General features: G+C 33.4%; 1 protein-coding gene across 1 annotated transcript in view; it reads right to left on the bottom strand.

Moving 5' to 3' along the window:
* LOC116349236 (acetylcholine receptor subunit alpha-like 1) overlaps positions 1–23,665 on the bottom strand; it is a 151,706-nt gene that overhangs the window by 11,828 nt on the left and 116,213 nt on the right. The window contains exons 5-9 of the mRNA XM_031780580.1: positions 23,368–23,412; positions 8,764–8,873; positions 2,511–2,541; positions 2,298–2,429; positions 2,086–2,103 (exon numbers count right to left, since the gene is read on the bottom strand). Of these exons, the coding sequence (XP_031636440.1) occupies positions 2,086–2,103; positions 2,298–2,429; positions 2,511–2,541; positions 8,764–8,873; positions 23,368–23,412 (336 nt within the window). The remainder of the gene's footprint in view (positions 1–2,085; positions 2,104–2,297; positions 2,430–2,510; positions 2,542–8,763; positions 8,874–23,367; positions 23,413–23,665) is intronic.

Genomic DNA, 23,665 nt, shown 5'->3' on the forward strand with positions numbered 1-23,665 from the left:
ATTTTAATATGCTGTGGATGGCAGCAGCGCTGAGCAATACTCTGCATATTAAAGTCTCATTTGAAATGTGATTGATATTATCACGGATTAGTTGGTGGTAAATTACAAATGTGACTCATCCTCACTATTTATGAAACGCTTTAGTTTGACACTCGATTATTGAATCTTGTTCTTCAGCAAATATTATCGTCGTCATCGATTTCTGAATTGATTACGTGTAAATGATTTTAGTGTTTAATTGTATCTGATTTCAATACCCTTATTTGCATGCCGATTACAATGCCATATAATCTGATTTAAAGTATGTATATGTGTGCACCACTGGTTGCAGCTCATGAATAAAGTAAGTTCGGAAATACACGAGACACTAGTATTCGAAGTGCATTCGATGAATTTAAAATTTATTAATCTTTGCGGGTTGAATGGATGCGAAACAGTTAAGAGAGGGAGTCGAAGCTAACCAACGAAATCAATGAAAAAAAAAGTATCGCACTTTTGATACCGTACCGAAATTATGCCCAAACTGTCACACTGCTAGCGCCACGACGGAATTCAATGTAATCTACACTAAGTTGCCGCCAAATAGTGAAAAGACATTTTCTCAGTTGCAACCAACGGACTAGAACTCCATAATTGTCCGTAGTGGCGCTAGCAGTGCTATAGTTTTGCATTTTATACAGTCTCTTATGGGGCATAATTTCGGTGTGTTTGATACATTTCAACGATAAAATACAAGCGTTCATCATTTCATATTGAAAACGATGCGCTGCTTATATTGCCGTGATAGTTGTCATTACTTTATGTAAATGTAATTGTCGTTGTCATTAATATCCATTTGGTAAAAAATAATTTGCATCACGTCACGCTTCACTAACAATGAATGCGAGTGTGTGTGTGTAACGTTGGCAAGTGCAATAGCAGCATCGCTATTTATTCGGTACAAATTCATTCATTCACAGTCAATTAAACATCAGTGCAAGCGCAAATTGCAAATGTACCACGCTCGATGAGCGATGTAACCAAATCACAGAATCAAAAAAGTAAAAATGAAAAATATTATACCAACGAGAAGAAAAAAACATTTTTTTTTCTGTGCATAATACGAAAATATCGCAATGGCAAAAATTAAATGCATATTCGCAAAACTTTACACCAACTTTACGTTTTTAATCTCAATATATATTGGAGTTTGCGTTATTTTGTTCCGTCTTTTATGGCTTTTTTAAATATAACAAAAACAAATATAAACAGTTTAAATGAGTGTACCAATAGATGACCAAGCAACTAACACTGACTCAACGACACTGTTATGTGAGTTCGTTACTCTTTTAATACTATGATGGCGATTCATCTGATGATTTTTTCATCATTGTCCCATGCACTTTTTGTGTTTATTAGTTCAGCGTGTACTTCGGTCGGTGCATGCAATTTTCTCTATTTCCAAATTGGTTATGCATGACCAAATTGATTTGTGACATTTTTGCATTACCTGAGGTATCACCAAATGTTTTAAATTGTTTTTACTAACGGTCAACGTACATAAACTTCGTTTAATAAATTAATTTCCGGTATTCGACAAAAACCCATATACATTACTTATCGGAACTGACTCTCAATGTTCAATGACAAGGGAGAAAGTAGTAGAAGTTGCAGTTTACTTGTCTAAGAAGAAAACAATCAGGTATTTAGTAAATACTATTCACTCAAAAGCTCATGTGGCTATTCAAGCCAGAAAATATTAGAAATACTAGTAAAAAACTAGCACATGAATGGCGTCATAAACTCAGTAAAATATAAAATTTGGTTTCCTCCTAAATATTTGGACAGAAAATCTTCCGAACACCAAATGTTTCTTTCAAATCTAATTTATGAGCGCCAATTTCTGAAGAAACCTTACAAAGCTCTGTAGGTGGGTCATTTATCAGTTTTGTTTCTTGTGTGATCAACTATTAAACGAATAAAGGCAATTTTGGATGCAATTAAATTAAATCATAAAGACCAATGCCCCAGACTATTTTAAAGGTAAATTTTCACGCTCCATGTAAAAATGTATCTATGCTCTATAATTTGAAGCTTTATACGTACAGTATAACCGTCATATGTCTATTCACATTATATCATCAAGTGTTGAACGTTTTGTTTTATGTAATAGTTCCCCGTTGATTGCAGCATAAAGAGTTGATCAATTGAAGGTTTCGATGTAATTCCAGACGATTTGCATATAAAAGACACAAAAATATAAATAAAATTAAAGTTTTCAGTTGCAATTATACGCATTGTTTTCATCCGATACATACCCATGATCCGAATTTCATGAAACATGTTTGCTCATCAAATGGGAAATATTCTACATCAATTTCACAAAATGATTTATAAATGGCTGGTGGTTTCCACCTAACTTTCCCAGTGTGATGTAAAATTGCTTTTGTCTATAAAAAAATTGAAAATTCATAAAAAGTCATATATTACAAAAAAGGCACATTGAAAATTGGTTGGAGCATCGTACATACCATTATTGTCACTTCATAATTTCCATCGGCACTATAGTTTGCGTACGTATTGTTCATGATGGCGGATGTGTGTGTGTGTGTTCAATTTGACGATTATAATTTTTGATTTGAATTTGTGTTGGTTGTAGTCAAAAAGTTGCGGTGTAAAAATCATGCGAGACATGGGGTATGATTGAAGTGACAAGACAAGTTGATTATTGAGTGTGAATGCGCGCAGTATTCCATTAGCAGGGATGCAAACAGCGAGCGATTTTTGGTGTGAAGCAAACATGATATATGCGGCGAAAAAAAAACCGATGACAAATTATATTTGAATTCAGCGTGACAACGTTGTTGATGATAATACAGTCGAACGGCATGGTACATTTTCCATTGAACATGAACGCCGCATTGCACATCGACAGGTGATTATATTCATGTTTTTATTCGGTTTTCCCAGCAAAACGATTCCGATGATGGGTGGCATGCAACGAAACAGATAGAAAAAGAAGAGGGAGAGAATATAAATGAAACAATGTTGAAAAATTGGATAGAACTACTGAATTGATATTTTTAGTTCGTTGAAAAATCGCCATAGATCAGCCAATTCATTTCAAAGCATCACAACTTATAAAATGTAATCGAAAGTAAAAAAAATTGAACTCGACACTTGTGAAAAGTTTTGACAAAGTAAAATAAACGAATATGTAACAAATAGCATGGATACAGGTTCCGGATATGAAACGTTGAGTTTTCTACGCTTGATTGAAATTTAATTTAAACATAAGCACTTTGTTGGCATTCAATTCACTATATATTTGTGTCTTTGGAGACATGCCGCCAACAAAACAAAAATGTTGACAGAAAAATGGATTTCAAGTTTCAACACATTTTCAACTATAAATATTGAAAATAATATAAAATATGGTCGAATCACAAAGGAATCAATTTCCACAATATTTGATTGGTTTCCGAAGCTATACCCATATATACAAGTATTTAAGATGAATCCATGTTATTTCTGTCATTTATCAAATAAAAACTTTTTTTCGTCAAACACAAGTTTTCAATCCTGATTCGAATTGCCGTCGGTAGTGACAAACTTTTTAACATTTATTTTTCCAATCCGAAAACTATCAAATATCGAATATTTTCAATCTTTTATTAACAAAAGGATAAAATTACTTTTCATATTTCTACGGGCTAAACAATTTCAAACTTTTTTTTATTGTGTACACTATTAATTAATAATTAATTACACATGATTTCATTAGATGTTTTTGTGACGTGAATTTGATGTTGCTTCACTTTAATTCTAAGGGCCCAGCAATATTCGTCGCATTGAAACAAATAAGCGGTTGTTGGTTTATGTATGCGCAATCTTTTGTTAAAAGTGTATCAACCGACCGATACCAAAAATATCTGCCATGGACTTAACGTTGGCTATTATTTCATTAATAAATATAAAATTATTTCGAAACTCATTAAAAACTTTTTGAACAGTAAATTAATTCGATTTTCATTGAGAACAACCGCAAAAAAGTTGTTATTGGCAAAGGTTTTTAGGTTACAGCTAAGAATAAAAAAATCAGAGTTCAGAAGTTCAAGATTAAAAAAAGCCCTTAAAAATCACGAATTGAAGTGAACTTGCCAGCTTTTTGAAGCAGTTATTTACGATAGTTAACTTTATACTAAAACATCTATATATATATTTAGCACAATTCCCCATTTTAAAATGCTTTGTCGACAACATTTGACACAAAATGAAAACTTTTGACTGCGAATCAAGCAAACGTTTTTACTCCCAACTCAACTAAACACTAAAATGCTTTGGTTAAATGTGGGTGAGTGAACTATACTACTCTAATTGGAACTCTTTGGCCATGTCTGGCCAGTGGCCACTATAAAAATCAAATTATGATCAAGCCAACTCATAAAATAGAAACGTTTATAAGTTTTCAAATGCACCAAACAAAATGTTAAGTTCCACTTCAAACCAAACTACTCATATAAACTGTGATATACACTCCGCAATTGAATATACCGTTGAAACTCAAGGGGGACGCCAAATATTTGATAAAAAAAGAGATGCAATTGCAAAGTGCAAGCCAGGTAACCAAAGGCGTTATAGTGTAAATGTTAAAATGTTTCTACAAAATTGAAGCAGATATCATTTCTGGTTGCAGGAGGCGCCATATCAAATGACATTAACATATTTTTATATGCATATGCGAAACTACTTCCAAAAAATAATCCCATTCACAATATAATGAAAAAAATGAAGCGATCCGATGTGGTCATGTTATCATAAATTATGTCAAAAAGTAATAAATTATGTTCCACATTTTTGGCAACCAAATGCAATGGTGTGAGAAGGACCATGATTTAAAAAAAAAGTTTTCGATTTGAATTTACGACTGCCGCAATTGGGGTAAAAACTTTTTTTGTCAACTTTGGTTCAGATTTTTTTTGTGCTAGCAATGCGAAAAATAATAATATTTGCACCAAATTTAACAGACAAATTTATTTTAAATCGTAATTTCAAGTTAAAAGAAACAATTTCACTGAAGAACTGCAATAAACAGTTATTTTATTGTCAAATAGTTTATTTTAAGACTATATGACACTGTACAGAAACAGTACAACACGATTTTATGACTAGTGCACAAGTCTTTTTACTTTAAAATGAAACAGTTTATTTCTTTAAATTATTTTTTTTTCTCTGGTTATTTGTCGCAGCTGCCCTTTAAATTCAATTCTATTAAAGCAATTATTTCTACAGTTCATGTATTTTTGTCATCGAAAAAAGTTATTTTCGCCGATGACAGTTCAGATTAAATTGATGCTATTATTATTTGCGCAACTTAGAGAGGTTGTCAATTAAATATTCTTGAGAATATTTCAAGTTACACCAAAGCTCATGTTACCTCTGCACTATGTCTAAAGTGCTTTTATCTTCGTATCCAACATTCATTGGGTCTGCATTCATGTCAATTTCGTTGCGATCAAATACCAGACAAACGGAATATTTAAATAACAACTGACTCCTTTTCCAAGATATTGTCACTGAGATCAAAATTGAATTAAGCTCAACACACTTCGGCACTAATTTGTTGGATGAGGCAACAATATTACCAGTTACATGATAAATATTTCTATGAAATATCATCGGTACGGAACGGTTGCGAGGTTCTTCCTGCGGCTACGGAGCATTTCAGATAGAAGTAAATGATTGTAATTCAATGTTTCAAGTTAAAATCTATTGACAACTTCATTTATGCGCACAATATTTTATGCTCTACGACAGTTTCAACAATGCTAAAGAAAATAAAAAAATGTATGATCAGAAAGTCTGAAATGTGCACCAGCTTGGATAATAATTGCTTCAGTTTGTAATATTACATTATTGCATTGTCTGTGTTGAAGAATAATGTGCCCGTTGAGACAATAAAGAATATGAAAGCATTTCTTCTGAAGTCGTCACTTCATCCACCGCTCTAATAATGAAATTAATCTTCTTTTCGTAAAATGAACTTTTATTATTGTTGTATAGCAATGAGTGCCATCGTATACCTCATCATCGGATACATAATATTACAGCGAACGTAATTGGTTTACGACCAATGTGAAAATATAAAATTCGGTTGGTTTGTTAAATTGCATCATGTCTGGCAATTTAGTGCATTGAATGAAAATCGTCAAGAGCACAGAATATACCTTGCTAATTTGTTTATGACTAATCAATGCGATGAATATATTAAAAACGCTAATGTATTCGACAAACAATTCTTCAATTAAGTTACGCTCAACAAGTTCCCAGTTGTGATCCAATTATTTTACAACATTGAAATAATTTGTGCACGGTTTTGTTTTCTAACTTTTAAATACAAAAGTTTAATATACTCTAGACATTTAATTTCGAAAATGTGTACGAAAGGTAGATGAAGAAAAAGCATTTGAAAATTGCCATTTGGATTATCCCTCATAATGTACTTGTCAGTTATATATCTCACTTTTAACACCGTTGCCGTAAAATGGTCAGTCTTTTTTGTCTTGATTCAGTGAAAAAATTGATGTTGCACACAGCAACCAACAATGTCAGTTATAAGTGCATTAGCACCGTCAATTCATTTGAAATAACATATCAAAAGTATTTGCGATTACGTAAAAGCCATTGACAGCGCAACTATTATATTGCATGTTTATTGGTAATCTGGTGTAAATCATGAGTGCATATCCTGTTCGTTTGCAACGGTAGACATTTTATTGATAATCTGTTGTCGTCGTTCTGTCATTTGGTAAATAGAAATGTTATTGCCAACAGACATACGGTATGTTTTGAGGATAGATTCGTCAATAGTATTTGATTAAGCTCCTTCCAAACAAAAAAAATCAACATCAAACCCACATGAAATTCTTTCAATTTCCTGCCAAACGAAATATTCAATTGGACTGTTTCACGTTTGAAAATGCAATAAAACGTTCTGCGATTCGTAAATGTCGTTAAATAGCGAAATCGAAATGTTTCCTTTCGCAAAATTGTAATCTTGATGCTGCAAGCAATTCTTGGTCATGTTCGTTGGTTACGTTACATCTTATCTATGGTTCAACGACAATTTCAAAAACTGGTGTGGTCATAACCAAATAGCTGTATACCTCTATATAGAATAGTTTTTCGTTTATACAACTGAATCCATTTTCAAGCACATTAAAATACATTTCCAAGTTTTTACACATCACTTCTTGTGTGCGTGCATGAGTGTGTCTGTGTGTGCTGAGCAAGCAAAAATCCATTGGCTAACATTGCTATACAGAAGATAAAAAGAGCTGCACTCACATCATGGGATCATGTCCAATGTAGTTTTTGTTACTTATTCGATTTTCTCGAAGGCAATCATTACCTATTGTCCGAAGGATTAAGGAGAACACTTTTTTTCTCAAAAGGATTAGATTTGGTACACGATCTCTTTCTATTATTACACAATCAAAAACGGGTTTGAGGTCATTGGTTTGAACCCACAGAACTGTCACAATCTATTATGTTGAATATTTAACGTTGAATATTACAAAGCATAGGTAACTGGAGACGATAATTAATTAGACACTTTTTTTGTTGGAAAAGTTTTTAATTTACCTAACACCGAATAAAATCGCTTTTTCATTCATTATCACCCGAATTTTGTGATATAAAAACTTAATTCGCAAAAGGGACTACGAAATACATTATCATATGCGTTAAAATGAATCTATAAACATAGAAGTAATTTTAGAATGATTGAAGCAAAGTAAATTTCTTAATGGTTGAAGCTTATCCGCTGTATAGTTTTCATCATCATTAAAAGTGTTATGGGGATATACTCTTTATCTCTTATATAAACAATGTGATACTTGTAATACTTATAATGTATACATTTCACCAGCAATATTACATTGTATAAATAGATAGTTAAATCAATATATGCACAATTTTATACGATCAGGATGTGATACGCTTGATTAATGATTAATTCATATTATATCAATTTATCGAAGATGTTGTTTAAGGATGAGTATTTTGGTATCTATCAACACATCTACCCTTCATTAATTCAAGATAATCCAGCCCCATCACACAATATTGACTTAAGTCATAACGTATTGAGTTTATCAGGAATTCAAAATAGAATAAAAGTTGATGCCATTTTTTTATTTTTATTTTGGATAAAACTAAAGTAATCAAAATGATTAAAGGTTCGAAAAAAAAACCCACTATGTTGTCTTTGAAATTAACTAATAATACGGATTACTCATGCATTGTGTACACTGTACAGTCTCATAGAAACGGATTAAAATTTTTCGCAATTATTTTGATTTGAAAATTCAAGAATTTTCTTTTATATGAAAAGCGAAAGGACGAAAAGAGTACTTTGCGAAACTTTAAGTATTAAAAAACATTCTTCTCGAAAAATACTCATAATTTTGTTAACAAAGAATACAGTGGTCAAAAATGAAAAATAAAAAAAGGAGCCTAAAATGCCGAAAAATTCTCCGGAATAATTTTTTTTTCAAATGACCGTCATCACTAGGAATGCCCAATTAAGTTACAAAACGTCATTAATTCAAGAAAAAAAGAAAAGTGAATTAAAAACTAGCTTTCAGTGAAAATACAAAAAAAGGCAAATGGCATGAAAAGAGAAGCACTTCCATTTAACCTATGGCTGACCTATGACCATTTCGAACCTCAAATTCTGTAAATGATACCAACATAAATGTGTTTTACTATTACGATACTCACTTGTTGTATAATACAATATCCGGTAACCAAATGTGTTCGGATGGTACGTGTAATGTTTCGACACCGCCATAATCATCGGGGTTCCATTTCAGCTTATAATCCTGCCATTCCTGTGAATGAAGAAAAATTCAGTGATGAAAAAAAGTGGATAGCAAATCATATTAGTCAATAGGAAGAGCATATAAAAAACTATGTGCAAATGAAAACGGAAATTAAATCAAGCTCCCGTTTGGCTGTTAGGCGATATTTTTGTGGAAATTGAAAACCAACCGTCGTATTTTAACATTTGAAAGAGTGCATTGCATGAATCTTTCACTGGGTTATACATATGACTTGTTGTTTTTTTTGTTCGTTCAGTAATAGAATTTGTTACTGGCTTCATCGGAGGAGGCAAATCTCCGAGTTGAACGCAAATGATTGAAATGAGAAGTGGGTAGTATTAATAAAATTTTGCAACTCAATGGCTGTGCAATTCCCTTTGACGACTGGCATAAATAAAAAGTCTTTCATACATCGAAATACCAAATAGTTCTGCAGCGAATAAGTTGCTTGAAGAAAAAAAGAGAATGTTCAATTCGGAGTTTTGAAAGAATGCCAACAGAAGATGCACTTTCTCTGTGTTCTTTTTTTGTCTCATTCCAGGTTAATTTCATCTGCTTTTATGCAAACGAAAACAAGACCATGATGAAGTGAATGTTAGACGAGAAAAATTGCGTTTTGTACATTCAAATTTTAAACTTTTCGCAATAGTACCGAATGAAATTTGACATCATGATGTAATTTTCCAGTGCAATCGCAACGGAAATACGACATTGCATTTTACTGACACCGAAAAATTATTCAAAGAAAAGTTTCTTTTTAACTTTTACTGTAATTTTCTTTTCATCAATAAACATGCAAACGCTTTTTGACCGTACAATTTCCGATTCATTTAAAATGCAGCACTGGACATTTTTGAAGTCTTATGACTCCATTATTTGCAGCTCACGAACAAAATGACTGAAAATTTTACAAATTTTCATCATCACACACACACACGCACACGCACAAAGAAAGACACAGATACAGACCGAAAATAAAGTTCGACTTCAAAAAGGAAATAGCCTTATTTGGTTATGTCTCTTTTTGGAAGGTCGGCTAATTCAATAATTCATGCTGATTGCTTCTAAAGTCTGAAATATTTCGGAATTTTTCTATTTTATTGCTGTTCTTCTATGGGTGGCTGCTGCTTGTTATTTATTGTGGTCCATCAAATAGACATGCAAATTGAATGGAGAAAATATTTGCAATAACGATGCAAAAACTTTCGAATCGTTGCCTTTTTGAACGAAAAATAGATTTCAACATACATTTCTCTTTATATGATGCAAAAAAAGAGAATTATGCTATTTTCATCTTGTCCATTTTTTCTCTCTTTTATTTCCTTCCATGTCCTGCTCGATCTTGTGCTCTCTCACTATTCTCAGTCTCATTCGTTGCTTTGAATATATACTTCAGCATATGTTTTGCTCTCCTTCCGTCTTTCTCTTACGAAAATGCGAATAACATTCGTTATCTCATTACGTGAGCTGTCTTCAGTTTAAAAAGATGAAGTTCAGCTTCAGCTTGTCGTATCGAAGCATCGGATGTAAAAGTTGTAAAAGGATTTCAATGTTCAAGACTCTCGTTTTCGAAGTATTGAAAAGTTGATGGTATTAAGATCATATGGAATGAAGAAAAAAACTTTCTATGCAAATGGAAATTTTAATGGGTATCAGAGTTAAGAAATAGGCTGAATGATAAAGACTTGACATCAAAATGATTGGATTCGTCGAATGTGACGGAATGAAATGAACATGGAATTTGAGTGAAAACTAATTCCAACTTAAGACTTTCCGCTTCTAAAGCTTTGTGCATTGCATACTGATATGTATTTTGAAGATAAATGAAATTCCAAATAAGTTCGCCTTTGCCGACATTCAATTCGTTGGATAATTCTCGATTTATCCATCAAACAAATACAGTGTGCAGAGTAATTGATTCAACTGTAAGCATCAACACACATTCGTACAAAAGTTTTTCAAAGCGATAAACTAGAAAATTAGCAAATGCTCAAACAAAGAATTTCGATTATACCGTTTAAATTGAAGTACACATATACCCATGGTGATGAATGCAACATTTCTTATGCACTTGTCATCTTTTGTATTTCTCAATTGATTCCCGGCTGCGAAATTGATTCGGAGATAAAGTTTTCAATTGTGGTGTGTATATATCCAGAAGCACAAGTCCAAACAATGCAATAGAATAACTTTAAATTCCATTTTATATCAATTCAATGGAAAAAAAATTATATATGTATAGACATTTAGTTTTTCAGAGAATCTGTTTCATTTTGAACGAATGTTAATGTGATATCAAATTCAAATGTTCCAATATTGAAATAAATGGAAGTCTTGTTAAATATTTCATCCACACTGATGTTAAATACAAAGTATTTGTTAAAAATAGGGAAATTTACATGAAGAAAATAGCGAAATTAGCAATAAATAGCAGAATTAGCACTGTACACGTATATACTTTAGTAAGCATTTATTCTTGAATTTATTGAAATAATTAATTAAAATAAAATTCACAAAACAAACTAATTGAATAGTGTTGAACTAAAATGTGTCAAAATATGTAGTTAAATACGCTTTTTCCCATTTTTAAATAAAAATATATTCAATGGCACGTAACCAAGCACGTTTCATCTGTATTAACTACAATTTACGAATTGCAATCGGAAATGTAGATTTGATGACAGATTTCTTACTGAAAACGTATACGCTAGTGCCTGCTTCAAATATACACGTTGAAAGTGTCAACTTGAAACATTTACGTAAACACATTTCAGTTATTCGATCATGCTGTCAATCTGACGTATGCAATATTTTTGACGTACTAGAGAAATTTGCTATTTTTTGCTTATTAGAACAAACTAGTAGGAATACTAGCTGAATAAGTGAAAAATAGAGAGAAATAGCGTTTATTATTATAAATTATTCGATCTGCAATTCACGGTTATCCCCTAGTGTTAAAATCACCATTACAACAATCAAATAAATAGTGCTGGTAGCACCGTATTCTTCATCAAATAATCCAATGTAATAAAATTCAATTTCAAGTATTTACACTATTATGATGTGGAAGTGTACAAACAAAACGAATTTAATTTGCATAAAACCATCGACCATGGTCAAACTGCAGCTGGTTATCGTCTCACATATCATCTCTGATATACTGGTTTATATGCGTCCCAATGCCACAAAATGATGCAATTATAAAATGTTATACTCGGATGCGACATGAATCGATATCGATTCTTTGAAAACATAAAAAACGATAAAATATGAAAGGAAGAAGGTTCAGATTGCATTTTATATGTTTTTTTTCTATTCGAGTATAAAAGTTAAGCTTGATTCAATCTCTTTTGCACTTGATCCACGGCTTTACGAGATGAAAAAGTTGGAGAGCACTATTGATTTTACATTCAAACAGATTCTTTCTTTTGCTTATCATTGCAGACCCAAATCCATTGATTCCAACACAAATTATTTTCTAAATAACTGCAATAAATTGGCAAATAGATTTCTCGTAAATGAATGTATACTATAAAATGTCGAAAAATGATTTGGTTTGATAAATTCACTAAGTGCGCTCACTGAGTGCGTTCAACTGAAGTCAAAATCAAAAATCCGTTTGACAAATAAAAGAAAATCTATATCTCTGCAAAGTAATAATGGCATATAAGTAGCAAATGTCAATTCCATTGGATTTAATTTTATTGCGCACACTATATAAATGTTATGTGTTTCATTCGATGAATTCTGTTTGTTATATTCAGTGTTCAAACATTGTATTCATTTCGAGAGAGCAATCGAATTTTGAGAAATTGTGAAAAAATGTCGAGCAAATGACATTTTTGGTTTGGAATTGTGGCCAAAACATTCAATCGTTGTCAGTGCTTAGAATTCATGAAACACAGATATTCAAATGAATTTAATAATTAAATCAACTTTATAGAAAGCATCATTGTCACGAGCTTGATGAACAGAAAACTTATTAAATTGTCATGCAAAACCGCAGTCGAATCAAACAATGTAAATCCATCTTTCAGTTAGCCGAGAAATATTCAACCAAATGATCTTGCATTGGATTTGGTTTGAAATGATTGCATATAAATAGTTTTAGCCTTGGAATGACAAGTCATTGATATCAAAATCGAAAAATTGACCGAAAACCACATGCAATCCATATCCCATCCAATAGCCGTGTATCGAATCCAATCGGGTTTGATAGAATACAACTCGATACAGTACGATAAACAATTCATGATAATGAAATGCGGAAAACAAAAACAAATGCAATTTAAAGTCCTACTTGTTTTCACAGAATGTTCGTACCAGTTCTTGATTCGTATTGTTGCAATTTAGAACGTATAAACCCAAAAGCTATTTATTATATGGTTATTACATTACAGTCAATATCGATGAGAACGAGCAAAAAAATCGAGGAAAAAAACAATACTTTTATTACACAAAACCACAGAGTATTGCCAAGGCAACTGGATTGTGTGAGTAACCTGAATAACCTTTGGATTTCATCAGATTTGGCTTGTTTGCTTTTTAGAGCGCACACCGCACACTATTCAGGTGAATTTTGGCATGAAATAATCTTAAATGAAAGTACACAAAGTCACAAATGGTTTTGTATGACCACTTGATTTTTAGATTCCATTCCATATTTGTTATGTTAAAATCAAACAAAACAATAACGTTTATTTCCATTTGACAAATTCAAATAAAACAATATCACTTTGCTCTCTCTCTCTCTCGCTTTCTCAAAACTCATAATTTGGGTAAATGGTCATTTAAAAAAATTATGCTATGCTAAGTAAATATAATGTTGGTGACCAACGCTGCGACTGAGCCGAATTACGATAGATGTAATCGCCAGTCTGAAAGACATTTTTTTTCGTTCTTTGGTCTGTATTTGTATGTGGTTTCAAGCAATTTATGTGGTGATTTGAAATTTAGATGCTCACATGCTATATCCAACTGTTCGAAATGGTAAAGGATCATCGTTACTTTCAATTTGCTAAATGAATAAAAGGGGAAAAGCATTTCAAAGCACATTTTCGTTTGCACATTTTTCACAATGTTTGGCAAAGAGTTCTATTTGCCGAAAGACAACAACACCAAACACAAGCGAACATATATGATATGTTTCATTTGATTTTATTCATCCGGGCGATTTTTTCTTTCTCTCCCCACCCCCTTTGTCTTCATCGCTTAAACCACGCTTTGTTCACTCTGACGTCGACACCATATATCGTTTTATGGTAACATAGTTCGTAATGCTTGCATTTCTCGTTTTGCAGCCAAAAATTCGAGCATTTTATAAGTTTGTGATAGAAATTTTTTTATATGTCGTCACATCGTGCTCTTATACTTATTCGAATTTCGAATTATATGAGTGTGGTACATTTGTGTGTGTGTGTGTATTTGTGTCTTTGTGTGTGAAAATGTGAATTTTTTGGGTGTGGTTCGGCCACGTTTCTTTCATGCGATGAGATATTTTCAAAACGATGCTTGAGTTTTTTTTTCCCTCTCGTACCATGTGTTATAGAAAGATGATGGTAGTGCTCAATAGATAGGTATGCCGACCCCATTGCCGTTGACGTAATACCATCTAAATCGCACTTTCAAAACGAATCATGATCACTGCGAAATCAACCCAAACAAAAATGTACGAAATGGAGAGCGAGAGCGTGAGAAAGATGTTGAACCAACAAAAAAAAAACAATATCCATCAAGTACAACGAAAATAGTGGTTTTGTGGATTGAGGATTTATGTGTATGTACTGCTCAGTGGCTCCGACTGCGGATAAGCTTTGTACATTTTCGATATATACATAGTTGTGTGTACAGTTCACGATGCGGAGAAGGCCGCTTATATGAACTACACCCGGATTGTTGTGCGACCATTGCTCGTGCAGACAAGTATCGATATATCTGTGTATGTATGTAATATGCTTCTACCATATTAGTGGTATGAATTACAATATTTTATGTGTGTGATAGCCATTTTTACAACGAAAAAAAAGTTTTACTCCTTTCTGGCAACTGTATTTCAGTTCAGCGAGTGTTTAATAACCTTAGATTTGAACGCAGCACAAACGAATGTCAAATTGGCTATAAAGAAAATCGATCGAGTAAAAATTGATGTTGGAACCAAAATTATCGTTGCGAATTCGACGAAATTGCCTGCGTGTCCAGTCAAATGTGTCATATAGTATAGCAATTTTCCCTTCACACACAGCCAATTCTATTTGCATGAAAGATTCGAACAATTCCATTTATTTTGCATTCATTTCGATTACATTTGCTTAAGTGTAGCCAGCCAACAGTAACGGATGGACTAATGTTTCGATGATGTCGAATGAGTGCAAATATGCGTGTTGAAAAACCGCAGCCCATGAGCTCATTCCGAGCATGTTTGCATTTGGTTGTGTGCGAACGTGTAAATGCGGCGAGAGAATGATTGTATCATTAACACAAATGTGCACAAGAAATTTTGCTCACGAACGCCGAAAAAAAAAACGTAATTTCCGATCACACCGCATGTGTTTATAATACTTTCATCATTGAAATTGAGCCAATACTTTTTGAGAATGTACAAAAAAATACATCCAATACAAATCGAAATGAAACAAAATGAGTGCAGCACGATTTTTTTTATTATATTTGCACTGGTCCATATGTCAAGCATTTTCGGTTACAACGACAACATAACCACGTGTCTTCGAATGGGTTTCATTCCATTTCGTATTGTTTCAAGTTTTTGTATTGAATTCGATATATGCAAGGGCAATATGTGAATCGACAATGACAATAAAATCCCGATGAAAAAGAAGAAGAAAGAGAACGTATCACAGTGGGCTTGTAAATTGTGTGTATCGATGCCGATCGAGCATCGAGACATTCTTATTGAATTCTAGTATGCAGTTCAATCGATTACACAAGTGCCACGAATTCCGCAAAGCGCTAACAAAGCACCCATCGCATTGTTTGAGCGTGGTGAGACATTTGTTACTTATTTGAATGAATGTGTGTGTGTGTGTCTGGTCAACAATTCTATGCCAAGCAACTTAAAATTACATTTTCTATGCATTGTTCAATCTCCATATATGTACTTCAAATAGAAAAATATTGCACCCCACAGACGTTTGGGGTATCGTATAAAATGCGCTTTTGTAAAATGCATAAATGAATTTCATGACAAATGGCATTGCACGAATACTACATATATGGTTCGGTCGACATTCAAATTTTTGCTCGTATTTTCAAAATTATTCCGGTGAATAAAAGAAACGAAACAATACAAATGGCATTTATTGGTTATATCGAAAATATATTGAGCTAGAGTCATACCACTCGCATTGGTTAGCATGGCAGATATTCGTTCTTCGCTGCTGAAAAATTCACATGCACACACACACATAAAGAAGTATAACGAAAGAAAATGAAATCGTTTTTCAGAAACCATTTAAAATTTATCTACTCGCTCGCTGCAAATTGCCGGATTTTTGTGACTTTACCCATTTTTATCGCTTTCGGCATTTTTGTGTGGACGATTTCTTTTTTTCTTTAGCTCACCATTTCAGCGCTACTTTATTTTTCATCGTCATCGAATTTGGCAACAGATTTTCGCTTGGTTACTATTTCAAACGAAAATTCATCTTTGAATTTTGACAAAATATCCTACAAAAAGAATTTTTCCATTTGCAATCCGTCGTCTATGTATAGAATGTGTAATAAAATGAAGAAAAAAAAATACTCTGTCATGTGCTGGTGTAAGCAAAGAGCTTTTAGCTTGGACAATTTTTTTTCATATCGTTTGACATTAGACATCGTTAAACATACGCTTCGATACTTGCAAAAGCACAAGGCATATTATATAAGTTAATATTAATCCAAGAACAGCATAAGCGAATCATTGCCATGTACAGGCACAACAAATTCAGGCGTGCTTACGGGGAGATTCAGGTTAGTGCTCCCTCAACCATTTAGAAAATTTAAACAAAAATGAGTATATACTTTAAACAATTTCGAACTTTATTAGATCAATTCTAGTCATAATTTATACTACACGATGTACAATAAATACCCCCTTCGTCAACCTTTTTTAGGTATTCAGTTTCAAATATTCAAAATTTCTTTCGATTTTTTAGGGCTATATGGAAGGGCGAACACTCCCTCAGCATAACAAAAAGGCCTCCCTCTGGAATTTTTGCGTGCGCATATCTGCAAGGAATCAACGATATAACCACAAGCATCGCACAAAAAGGACAAGAGATGACAAAAACAATCCCAATGCATATTTTCTAATAAACGACAAATTAATATTTAGCACTTTAGCTACTTATGCTCATCACAATAAAGCCTGACAGCGCATAAGAAATGTGATATGAAAAGAGAGGGAGAGTGTGTGCATCAACAATTTGAATGCATGTGCATTCAGACAAACCGACAAATTAAATGTATGGCATAGAGCCTACTTTGAATGTGCATGACCACAGTACTTTGGATATGCGGCTCAAATAAAATGGTTTTCACCCGGTATTAAATGCTCATGCTCATTCACATAATACCATTGTCTAACTGCTTTAATGTAATTTAATATCGTTACTCATGTTCTCCATCTCATGTGGGTTTGTAATTCAATGCCATTTGGTTTGCTAGATATTTTGAGTGTGGATGATTCTGCATCGAAAGGCAAAGAGCCATAAAGGGAGCGAAGAAACAAAAAGAGAAACAAAGTTTCAAGTACATGTATGTGACAGAGGCGTAGTTCTGCGAATAATAAAATCGCTGAATTTATACACATATTATATATCTATGTATAAATTGGTTTAGTAAATGTGTTCCAGACACAGAAATTCGAACCTGGAAAAAAACCGGATTTCAGAGTCGAATGGTAAGCTTGCCGTTGTCAAAATGAATGTGTTATATCAACTGTTCTTGTTGGTGTGGTAATTTTGTGAAACATAAGTTTGACTCCGTTTGCTTCTCATAGACGATACAGATTCTTCTGAAAAAGTATCCAAAGCATATCTGACACGTCCGCATGAACATCAAATGATAATCCTTAGCTCAGCGTTAAGTTGGGCATTAGGCCGTAAAAATATTGCCAACGAAACGATAATGAAAATGAACCGAATGTGAAGTGAAGGAATTCGAAATTGATTCAAATAAACGATGCAACCATCTGAAATGTCTTTGCTGTGGCATTGACGCGATTTATGAAGGCAGTAAATCGACAAGAGTCTAATAATAATCGAATTATACCAATACACATGGAATGATGCGTGTGTCATGAATAGGACAGTTTATACAATTTCTACTGGCCATGCATTTTACCAAAGACAACACAAATCCGAGTAGCATTCATTCAGATGATTATGATGTAGAATTCTGTGTATTCGTACACATATTTAGTCTTATGACATGACACACAAACCCCATCGAGTCGCATCGAAACACGAATATACTTTTGGTCTATTGCGTGAAGCTGTAACACGAAACAATCTGTACGACAGTAAATTTTGGTTCACAATAGGATAAAAATGGAATTTATTTCAATTTTTTTCTTCCAAGACATTCGGATCGAGTCTGAGCCATTTCATAGAACATTTATTGTGGGTAATGCGTTTGTCCAGTTTGAATGCGAATGAAGTATAACATATATATAGGTTAGATATTTGGTATACATTTCTTGGCAATTGTCATTTCACACATGCTGAGTGATTTCTTTGCTGCTTCCATATATTTAGCTTAAATTCTTCATATATCTGTTATGGTTTTGGTTTGGTATGGAATGCTGAATAGATCACATTGCTCGTATATTTAACAATTTTCGGTTGAATCTTATTTTAACGACTCTTATCACATTTATTTGTACGTCACATGCATTCCGAAAGCGCAAACAATTGCATTGCCCAAAGATTATCTGTAGTAGGTTCGTAATCTCATAATTGCGTTGCTTCATGTATGTGTACGTGTTATGTATGCGTTTGTGTGTGTCCAGGCACTGACCACATATGATACACGAACCGTATTTGGTTGCGCTGAATCGTTTGCAGTGTGCCACAAATTGTTGTCATGTTGGACAAAGAAGCGGTCCGAATTCGATTTTATCGGTTCAGTTAATGGTGAATATTTATTATGGTATTTGTTAATATAATGGTTTTGAACTTGGACATCACCAAACAAATGGCGCAATGTGCATGAACATGAATGTTTTGCCGGTCATTCATAAATCTCTTTACGGTCATAAAATAAAAGTGGTTAATTTATAACGCAATATTTTTGGCTTTTTGGTTCAAGTGCTTCGATCATGCGTCTACGTTAGCAAAGATTGATTTTCGACAGCAACATTTTTTCGTCTTCTTCTTCGTCGACCAAAAAGTTTGAATGTCCGATTATGTTTGATGGATTGTTAGTTATTATATTAGTTATGCGGCATGTTATCCGAACAGAGTAGATCATTTATATAAAGTTTGTTGAACAACTTTTCGGATCTTATTGATGTTTGACGAAAGGGGTCTCTTGTGATGCAATTAGTGAAAAAGAATAAATCATCCAATTCTAAAATGAACTTTGAAAGACCTTATAAAAAAGTTCCGAAGTTGGTGAATTTCGTTTCTATTATTCTTCGCAATTTAAGCACAACCCATAAACAAACGAGACAATACCACTCTCAAGCGAAACATCTTTTTCTGTTTTTTCTCTTGTTTTTTTTTTGCTTCTCCTTCTTCTGATGCTGTCGATTGGACATCATATCGTTATCTTTTCACAGTAAAGTTGTGATAAAGGTTTAATGAAATTCAATGCGTGCACAATAAATGAATTTTGAAAACAAAATTTCACGCAAGGGTTTCGGTCGCAAAGAAGATAAAAACGACGATTCCATGTCTCGTTGTTAATTTTTTTTTTCCATTCGCCACCCACAAGTTGAATGGAATATTCGGTTTTTTTCTCTGCCTATCTATTTTTATTCGGGCGCATGTAACAATCACGAAATCACAGACCAGTTAATATTATGATATTAAAGGGTAAATGGAAATAATCGTTTTAACGAGAATCAAGAGAAGACAAAGCCCATAATAACGAATAAGGTCAAAATGGTGAGACCAAACAATGGAAAAGACAATTTGATGAATTTTGAGAATGCAGCATATTTGCTGATTCAACCTACTTAATAGACAGCCAGAATGTTGGCGGCCAACAGTTGGCCATGCTATCAGACAGCATCAACAGACCGATATATTGTCTTTAATCGCCAAAGATTTTGTTTGCAAATCACTTTCATCGAACGAGCCAAATTCGCTTCATTGACTTCAAAAAATATAATATTAATTGACCTGAATAATACGATAAACATTAATAAGAAATTGAATATCAAGTTTCACAGACTTGAAAGCACATAAAACTGTGCTAGAAATTCGTTTCAATTCCATTTCCAATTTACCAATTCACTCAATTAATTCAGCAAGCGATTGGTTGAGGTGTCTTCCAAAATGAATTCCATTAGCATTGGCATTAGTAAGAGCGTACGACCAAATATACCACATGTCAATTGCACCCGTTTCAAGTCATTTCAAATACAAAAGAGTTGAACAATTATCCAAGTTCATCGATCGACCGTATACCTTTAATCGTTAAATGAAGTGTAAACAACGTTGCGTTCGTCCCATTCTATATAATTCACATAGTCGCTTTCTGTCTCTACTTATCTCTTGTTGTTTCACTCATTTCATTTTCTCATTTGGCAAAATTAGAAATTTTGCCTGATTCGGCCAAATGTTACCTGCCGCTTAACTGACACTGCGGAAATGTGTCATTACATTTAGTCATTGGCACCTTAAAAACACTTGATAGACAATTTGCCTGATCACCGCCACTTGAGTACGGGCTATCTGGTTCACCTACTTGCTGCTTACGGAATTTTGATTTATTTAGACAATCATCGTGTGTATGCGAGCTTAAATCCAGCTGAATATAACGACACATTTAAACAAACACACCAAATTGTAGTAAGTGAGTTTGAATTTTGTCTCCAACTTTGAAAGGTTAAAGAACACCATAAACCAACCAACTGTGTAAGTGAGTGTTTGCCTTTTTTTGTGCAATTTAGCCAAGTGAGCATTTTAAATGACTACAAAAAGAGGAAGTATCGGAGGTTTTTACTCTTAAAAATTACATTTTATCGCTTATGCGTGCAATGCTGTGATAATAATGGTAATGATTGGTGTTGCGTTGAAACAGACAATTGTGCCTGTGGGTTGGCAAAACGACAAAATCGAGTATGTTCTATGCGTTTGGTTAAATGCTTCATTCAGGTAATTTTCATTATCTGTTCATCTGAGTATGCAAAGTGAACGGTAGACGTACGATATTGACTATAATTTTTGGGCTATAGAAATGGTGACGCATGCTATGGTTTTGACTTAACGACGGAAGGAAAAAACTATTTTCGGACTGAAATTTATTTTGATTTCATTTGATTATATCACTATATAAGCAACGGTGCTTTGTAAAAAAAGTTTTTTTTTATCATGCGAATCGTTGGCAGTCGAAACTAATATATAATGTTGAAAAAAAGTACAAAAGCTCCGAGACTAATTCATTCATGTTAAACCAAGCTATATTTTTGCTACATCGATAAAGAATACTTTGAAAACATTTACTCTGGGTTTTTGAGGTCTCTCTTGCTTTGGGATTAAGATTTTTTGGATGAACTAATGGCACAAATGAATGGCTATTCAAATATATGACTTTGATGCGGCATCAAAAAGTCATTTTAGAGCGTGTTTCGATAATCAAACAAATCAAATGGTTTTAGATACCAAACTAGATCCTATCGAAACTAGTAAAACATACTGTATTTGAGACGAAAGTTTTGGTTCATTAGCTTTTTACAACACCGAATCGGTCATTACTCAAGTTGATGTGTGTTTTTTGTTTCTGTGCAAGCGTGTTTGTTTCTCGAACAGTACACAAAGTCGACATTTTGTTAAAAGGTAAACTAAACCAAAGCTATGCGGTACGTGTGCTAAAGCAACAACGCTATCAGCGATGGGAAAGTTTCGGCTCAATATTTGCTTGCAGTTACAAGATATTATGAAAATGCAGCAGTGTCGAAAATGTTGAAACGCCTTAAGCGGTATATACGCATCTCAAAAGCATGCTTGTAAAAGACTGAACGCTAAACTGACATGCAAACTTTTGCAATATTTATTTGTACGTGTCTCATGAAAATGCGAACATGGTTTGCATCGTACACATGTTGAAAAAAGTTTGTAGGTTTTTTCTTCTTCTCTGACGTTGTTTACAGTACCACAGAAAATGGTTGTTTAAATTGGTGAGATGCCATCAAAGTGAGATGCATAGCTTTTGTAAATTTTCAATTTGTATCCAAATTTAAACGAAAAGTTATTGGTTTCGTGTCGATTTTGTAATGGTTAATGGTTGTATACGTGATTTTGTAAGTTTCATTAAGAAAATGCAGGTAAAAAAAGAAGAAACCACCTTTTTCAGCACTCAAATCATTCGACGACGTGCCTCAAAAATGTGTAATTGAATGTATTTCAAATGGACACAAAATGAATGTGTGTGAGAAATGTTTCTTCGCTTGACATGTGACATGAAATGCTGTTAAAAAGTGGCAAACGAGGTAGCTTCATTAATTTGTGCAATTGTTTTTCAATGAACACAATGGTGATGCGGTCAATGAGCTGTGAAGAAATAAAAGACGGTGTATATATATGGAAGAAAAACGACGCGCCATTTTATGGAGACGATATGTTTTGCGTGCACATAAATACTTTAATTGATATTATGGATGCCATTTAATGGTTCATAAACTAACCGGTGGCAGGAAAAAAGCAGTTCATGTCTGAAACATATCGCTTGATACATTTAGAGATTGCACGCATGTAGTCGAATCCATTCGAAATTACTGGCAAAATGCTTTGTCGGCATGTGTGATGTTTGAAATGCGTTTATGCTTTCGTCTCATCGTCGTCGTCGGTTGAGTTGACTGTGAAATGAGACGTGACCAAATCGAAATACTCTCACATCCATATTATACATTTTACACGTAGCCTCCAGCCACTTTTCACTTACATTTCATCTTTACGTTCAATGTACGACCGAAATACGGTACCCCCAACGAATTTCAAAAAGATTGAAAATGTTCATTGAAAACACATTTTTCTCTTTTCTTTTAAGGGGCTAATTTCATTTTCGTTCCTTCTCTCACATTTTGATCGAATATAATTTCGATTTCTTTGCTTGCTTGTCATGATGTATTTTTGAAAGCCAGCTGTATCTATGCACGCACTTCATCGCATGTGACGCACAACAAATGATTTCCGCATTAAATTTTCGAAAACATTCTAACACCGTATGCGTTAAATGGTAGCTTAGCCTAGGTGGTCTAAAACAGCAGGTGTAAAATGTGGCAATCAAAGAGATATGGTGTTATCTAAGTATTTTCGATGTCACTTTTCGAACTTACCTGTTCCACCCACACATTTGTCGTCATAATTTGGTTTCTCAAATTCTGCAAAGAAAAATATGAAATTAGATTAATATTAATATTGATGCTCGGCCAATTCGATAAAAACGCATTCAATTTCATTTAGATAAGTTTATTTTTCAACAAAACAAAAAAAATCCGGAAAAAGTTACTTTTTGTTTTAAAGAATTTCATGCAAAAAGCAAAATAAAATGGGCCATAGTAAAAAACGTTGTAACTTTTTTTATTAGACAAGAAAATAGCATAACACAAACAAAAAGTGCAAGGCCGAAAAAAA

Source organism: Contarinia nasturtii, unplaced genomic scaffold (genome assembly GCF_009176525.2).
Source record: "Contarinia nasturtii isolate CC-2019 unplaced genomic scaffold, AAFC_CNas_1.1 Cnas_scaffold_2806, whole genome shotgun sequence".
NCBI classification, from domain to species: domain Eukaryota; kingdom Metazoa; phylum Arthropoda; class Insecta; order Diptera; family Cecidomyiidae; genus Contarinia; species Contarinia nasturtii.